A 7016-nucleotide genomic window follows, 5' to 3' on the forward strand; every position below is an offset into this window, starting at 1 on the left:
ACCAGCTTATATAGTATTTATTCTAAGCAGTAGTTCTAATACATATTGAGGTAATGGGCAGTACATACACAAGGAATGATCATAATACACAGATCTTACACTGTATTTACAAAACATTAAATCCTCAACAATGCAACCACCTGACAGTGTAAAAAAATATCACTCTCAAATGCAAGCAGTTAACAGTATTCCTTTCATAAAAAGGAATACAGCAATAGCGTCAGAAGTCCAACCACTATAAAGTTCTCTGATAAAAACGTACATTTAAAAGAACATATTTTTAAAGACACTTCTGACACTGCCTGCATTTCTGATACTTCACACAATCTTAAACAGAGCACTTTTTTTCTGCTTTTGCATATTAGCTGTGGCTGGCTAGAACATTGAAGAAGTGAAAAACTTCATCTTTATCCATCACTGCCACCTCAGTTGAACATTCAGTACATAATACTGGATGATACACTTCCTCCTCTTCTTGATTTGACTGTACAGGAGTAGTTTCCTCGCTGTGCTTCCTTTTCTTATTTCTTTTCTTTATCTTCTTTCTGTATTTCAGAATTTCCTCTTTGTTAACAAAGCAGTTCATCACAAACATTGCCCTGTACTGTGTTTTGTAAGATTCATGTCTATGGAGAAGAAGAGAAAATGCAAGTCATACCACTGGTAAAACTCTGCTTCCATGAAATAAGGTATCATCTCTGGAAATCAGATTAAAGATAGGAACTGCCATGCCAAATGGCTGAAAGCCATATAAATATGAAGTTCTGCAAACAGAACAGTCCCAGCTACAAAAAATCACAGAAATAATTGAAGCTGTCTGTCTTGTTTTTCAGGAACGTACATAAAAACACACTGGTTCTCACTGAAATAAGCACCCCTGGAGTACAGCTTGGTATTACACAATCATGCATGACTATTCAGAGCTTATGATAGGTAGGCAAAAATCTTGAAGTTGTGAACGCAAGTGACTCAAATACTGGTATTTATAACCTAAAACATTTCAAGCCTGAAATTCTGTATGATAAACAATCACACAACACATTTTAAAAATCCTGCCTACAATAAAATATATTTTTCAGCAGTCAACTGTATATCAACTGCATAGCTGGATTACTTAGCAAACTTCAGGTCTGCATCAGCACATCTGTCCAGCTGCAATTTCAGAGCAGCCTAAACCAGCATGGTTGGCTGCAGAAGTCCTATCTTGACTTCCAAGGCTTGTCTAATGGCATGCTGAGGTATTTTAGTTTTTTGAACCCACAGAAGACAAGCCTGACAGTTTTCTGTCAGCTCAGCAAACTGAAATATTTTACTATAGAAGAGAGTCAAGGAGTACCAGAACCAGCAAAGGAAAGAGGAAACAGAGTGAGAAACAGCACCCAGCACTGAGATAACTTCAGGCTGCTGGAGAATTTCACCTTTAATCAGCAAAAATACTCAATAAATTAGAGACAGTTTATTCCTCACTACACAGAATTTCTTTTTCCTTTGCTCAAAAATGCAAAGTATCCTCTTCTGCCCAGGTTAACAGTAGTAATTAGGGTTGTAGTGCAGTGAAACACTGGAGGACAGCAAAACAAGCTATGAATTCACACCTAAATGCTTTCCAGATACTACTTAACGTAACTATACTCAAAACCACAACTGCTGGTACTCAAACCGAGAAATAACATGCTGCCTTGATTTTGCTTAACCCTGTCCTAAAACAGACGCTTCAACATGAAAATAAAAGCTGAAATAACTCTATTCCTTTAACCATCAAACCAACATAAATAGAAAAAAATATATAGCAAAGAATCATAGAATGGCCTGGGCTGAAAAGGACCACAACGATCATCTATTTTCAACCCTCCTGCTATGTGTGCAGGGTTGTCACACTAGACCAGGCTGCCCAGAGCCACATCCAGCCTGGTCTTGAATACCTCCAGGGATGAGGCACCAACAACATCCAAAATGAACTTCCAGTTTAGTCTCATTTTTCTAAACACGTTCCTTTATCTACTATGCTAAAGTCCTTCCTTGTTCTTCTTCATGTCCATGGTTGCAGGTTAAACTGATCACTATCATTCTTTTAAACTGGTATTCACCTACATACCTGATTCACATATAGCCATCTTCTCTTTATAAGCCCCATGTTGCAAGACAGAATTAATCAAATTGTTGAACATGCTAAAACTGCAAATGACTCAAAGAGAGACATTACAGAAAGACTTCTTATTGTTCACTAATTACCTCTGACAGTCCAGGCATAAAGTTGTCATGCAAGCAGGACAATTTAAAACAGCATCACTGTTTGGAACAGATGAAGGTTTTGTCTGTTGTGGCTGCAGCACTCTTCTTTGATTACGGTATCTACCGAATGAAGTGAGGAAGGATAAAAAAAAGTGAAATTACACATCCTTGCCCATCAATTTGACCCTCAAATAATTTTTAAATTAAAATACATTGGTAATACCTGTCTCCTTCTCAACAACTTTTCACTAACTGAAACAACTACATATAAGCACAGTGGAGAAAAACCTCACTCAAATATTTTTCCATTTCATTTGTATAGATTTTCACCCAGAGATGTGCATACTTTTGATGTGGATTTATGCCCAATAATCATTTTCCTGGAGAAGACAGGTATCTCAAGAACAATCTCTGTTGGTAACATACACTGATGCACTTTTCAACAGACTTACATCTCTCCTCTGCTGCAACAAGTACTTTTCACCCTTCCAAGAAACCTCAAGTAAAGCAGTTTTGAACTGTTCCTATTACACATTTTTCATGAACATCACAGTTATTCTTATAAGATCTATAGATTGGCTTAGTAAAGGAAGTTTTGATTTTGAAAAACTGCACGTTTTAGCATTCTTTAAAGAATGCTAAAAGTCACTTTAAAGAGTCCATTTCCAATATATATATGCAGAAGTTTTACAAGTTTTTAAATTCCCCATGCCATAAATTCTAAGGCACTGAGTGAACTTGACAGTATAGGGTTTTTCTATACGTTCAGCATGTCTACTGGAATTTTTCAGTTTATGGTAAGCATCCTATAATTATTTACAGTCTCTTACCTCCTCCTCTGTGAGTCTACCCACTCTTGGTCTCGACTGTCTTCTTCTGGGTCATATAGCAGCTCATCATTGGTAAGAATCCGACGTTGCTGATGTTTTCTTTTTTTCTGGACATCTTGCACAACTATAGAGATTTAGGCAAGCACAGGTTCCATCGGTTAGATATATGATGATTCTCTACTCAGCTGATCAAAAAGTAGTATTTTTTTCAATTTTCATTTTAAATACCTGCAATAAATGTAAACTAACTTGCAAATATCTAGTTTACCCCTCCTCTGAATAGACCACCCCAAAGGACTAAAAAACCTTACATACATTGGGATACATCATAAAGTTGCATGAACTTTGTTGAGACTACATAGGCTGGTAACTGCCCCCAAAAGGGGAATAGCTTCTGATGCCCTGAAAGGATTCTACTGGATCTGAGATACAGTACCACACTGAAGATGCTGTCTTCTCTCTCAGCCCCTTACCCGTTTTGTCTTCATCTTCTGAATCAGAATCAAAGTAAATGTCATCATAGTATTTTGAAGTGGTAGCAGATCCAGCCTGCCCAGTGCTTGAAGAAGTACCTGTGTGAAATTGAAAAGCGGTAAGAACATCTCACCAAAAGGACAACATGCATACAGCCCAGAACAAACCCTCATCTCCAAGTTGCCCGACTCAAGAGCCCCTCAGTCTATTTATGCATGTTAAGTTGCAGCTCTCCCAGTTTATTCCCATGTCCTGACCAACCACGTTACTTGTATTATTTCATTTACAGGTGAAACTGCTCAATTCCTTCGAGATGAACCTCAGGTACAAAGGAAAGTTTATTCTCTTCTTTAAAGTCATACAAAAAAAATACAAGTGTGGCAAACTGTTTCATAAACTTTGATCAACATAAAATCTAAATGAGAAAAAAACAAAAAAACAACTACATCTCATACATTCTGTACTAACTTCATACAGAAAGTTCATAAAAGGTTCAGATCAATTGCCAATCACATCTACCACAGCCAGTCTGCACCAAGTCTCTGCACTGGGTGCACGTAGTACTGTAAGTGCTTTTTGTTAACTGCAAACACAGAATTAAAGATCAAGTTTGACCACTAACACAAACAAAACCATTAAATCTGCTGCACGGGAAATGAAGTTCCTACATTAAAAGAAGCACTACATCAATACTGCAGAAAACTAAGAACACTACACCAGATGTTTTGTACTAGGTAAAAAGAACGAATCTTTAAATGCCAGAGCAATCTACAGCACCCAAAACAGTATATAAACTCCAGAATGGATAAATCCTTTACACAGTTTCACCACTTGATGCAACTTATAATTATGAGCACTTTGGGGATTAATATTTTTCCTGACTCTTTTCCCCAGTCGATTTGGGATCTTAGGATCATAACCCACCATATGCCATTCCTTTCAGCAACATGCTCCAAACATTGATAGCATCCTGAGCCACTGGGCAAAGAGACTGCAAACCGCCTGAAAGGCTTCTAAATACACATGCGAAAATTACTTAAAACAGAAGTTACAGAGACACTGGGGAAAAAAGAGGGCTGACCATAAAAAGAAAAATCACAGTGTAACAGGAAATTAGAGATTCAGAAACAACAAAAGCAAAAATCTTAGAACGGATGAAACAAATGCATTCAAGGTACCCAAGTACCCGTTGCTGCGGAACTGAAGAGCCATTTTAAGACCTTTCCACAGGTTTCAAACAGTACTCCATTGCCACTGCAACCCCCCCTCAGCTATGAGAACACATCAGCTCCTTAACTGGACACCACTTAACTCTCAGTTTCAGAGGCAAGCAGGTGTCAAGATTGATTTACCCATTTCTGGTGATTTCCATTTGCCTTCTATGTTTTTCACAGTGGTGTTGAGCTCTGCCTCCATCTCCTTCTGGAACTCATCTTCACTGGAAGATTCACTCTCCCCAGTCAGGCACTCCCGTAACAGCTTCCGCTTCTGGTCCGGAGTGCCGTGCAAGAGCACATCCACCTCATCTTCAGAGCTACAAACATTCAAACATCACACACCTAATTATTATTAACAGCTCACTACACTGACTAATTAGGACAACCACCGTCTGAGCTGCGTCGAAATACCAAGGAGCACTTATCCGTGTATTTATGCGAAATCCACCGAGCTATTTTATTATTAACCAGATTCTGACTGGTTTTAATGCAAAGGAGCAACTGACTGAGTACAGCCTGCCGCTAGGCGCCAGCAGCACGGCTCCGGGGGCTCCGCGCAGCACTCGGCAGTTCGGTGCGTCGGGGATTACAAAGGCAAACACCCGGGCTCCAAGGGATCGCTGCCGTGACTTGTGGCGGACAGACCCCTCACACCCTCAGCGGACTCCTCCGTTACCGGCAGCACGAGACAGACCAAAACCTGCAGCGAAAGGAAGCGGCAGCCCCCAGCCCGCCCCGGGAGCCGGCTGGCACCTGCTGAGCGCTCGCTCCTCGTCGCTGGGCTCCTCCACCACGTACGGGTCGTTCTCCTCCCGCAGGCGGCTCATGGCGGCGCCCCGCCCCTCGCTGCCGGCCCGCTCCCGCCACTTCCGGGCTCTGCGCGACTTCCGCCGGAAGCAGCACGGCCCAGGCCCAACCCCCAGAAGGGAACGCACGCTCCCCCTCCCTCCACCGAGCATCGCCCCGCTGTGCTGCCCCCAGCGGCGCGCTAGGGTCAGGCTGAAGGTTGAAGAGACACACCCAATAGCAAGAGGCTTGAAAAAAATTTAATGAGCTACTAACACTGAACAACGAGGACTAGTCTAAAAACTGTTCCCACAATCCTACTTAAAATATTTACAATTGTGTTAACTGTATATACATTGTAGTCTTTTGTCCCTTACAGTCTATTTATAGATGAGTTCCTTAGGAATTATACCTTTTTATCTGGAAGATGAACAGCACAGTATTAGTGTAGTTGCCATTAATAGAAAATAGTATATACATGATGTGAGTTGCTAATAGCCCCTGGGCACTGATAACCACACGTCTGAGGCTATGCCTAAGACGCTCAATGCAAAGAGCACGTGAAGCTGAGGAACCTCTGTCTTAGAAACCATTCCATGTGCAGTGCTGTGGTTTACTACACTGTGCAATTCACCCTATTTGAAAATAAACCTAGCCCTCCATGCAGCAGTACCGGAGAGTGTAATTACAGAGACAGCCACTGACATTGGTTGGCATCTCCAAACAAACAAACAAAAAAAAGCCATTCACTGGAATTCTGCTGCTCTACTGAAGGGCTACAAACCCATACAAAGCAGCAATCCCCCTGATGAATGATTAATCAAGTAAAGCCTAATTTTATGACATTCTGAGATTATACAAGAGAACAGCAGCTCTTGGAAAGGACTTGTGGTTCAAGGGAGAGAGAGAGAGCATTCAACAAATGACAGTGGATTCAAACAATATAAGGCATCCAGAGCTCTAAATCCAGCTAGCAGGAGATACAGTTCAGGCATTCCTTTATTGGGTATGCCTTTACTAGTTATTTTCTGAAGCAAAGCTTCTCATTTGTATAAAAGTGGGGCAGTATTACCTTTTCTACTGAATACCCTTCTGCCAGTTTATTTTCCCCTTCTGGAAAGAAACTGGCTAGTTTCCTTAAAAAACACTTCTGCCAAAGAAAATGCAAAGTCAGCACTAAAGTAAGGAAAAAAAAACAAACAACTATGCTCGATAGGGAAGTCACAGATGAACAGAGGCAAATGGGTAAACCTGAGAATGGAAGTGAAAAATTACCAAGTGAGTACTTCATGTCAAATCAATCTGGTACCTGTTTTACAGGATGAACAAAGAAAAATCTACTTAATCTGATTTACCAGAAAATATTAAGCTTATAGATGATACAATGTCTGCATAATTTTAGAAAAATCATTGATTTTATGGTTTATTTTACAATAATTGGATTAGTCTACAAGTTAAGGCAAACATACTAATGTAT

General features: G+C 40.4%; 1 protein-coding gene across 1 annotated transcript; it reads right to left on the reverse strand.

Annotated features, from left to right (window-relative positions):
* Positions 1–5645, reverse strand: EAPP (E2F associated phosphoprotein). The gene is made up of 6 exons (XM_052693256.1): positions 5507–5645; positions 4889–5070; positions 3536–3634; positions 3063–3186; positions 2233–2352; positions 1–626 (listed from the first exon to the last, which is right to left on the reverse strand). Exons 1-6 carry the CDS (start codon positions 5578–5580, stop codon positions 362–364), a joined length of 864 nt encoding a protein of 287 aa, XP_052549216.1. The 5' UTR covers positions 5581–5645; the 3' UTR covers positions 1–361.
* Between the last annotated feature and the right edge of the window lie 1371 nt (positions 5646–7016).

The sequence above is a fragment of the Tympanuchus pallidicinctus genome, unplaced genomic scaffold, assembly GCF_026119805.1.
Source record: "Tympanuchus pallidicinctus isolate F22 unplaced genomic scaffold, pur_lepc_1.0 scaffold3, whole genome shotgun sequence".
Lineage (NCBI taxonomy): Eukaryota > Metazoa > Chordata > Aves > Galliformes > Phasianidae > Tympanuchus > Tympanuchus pallidicinctus.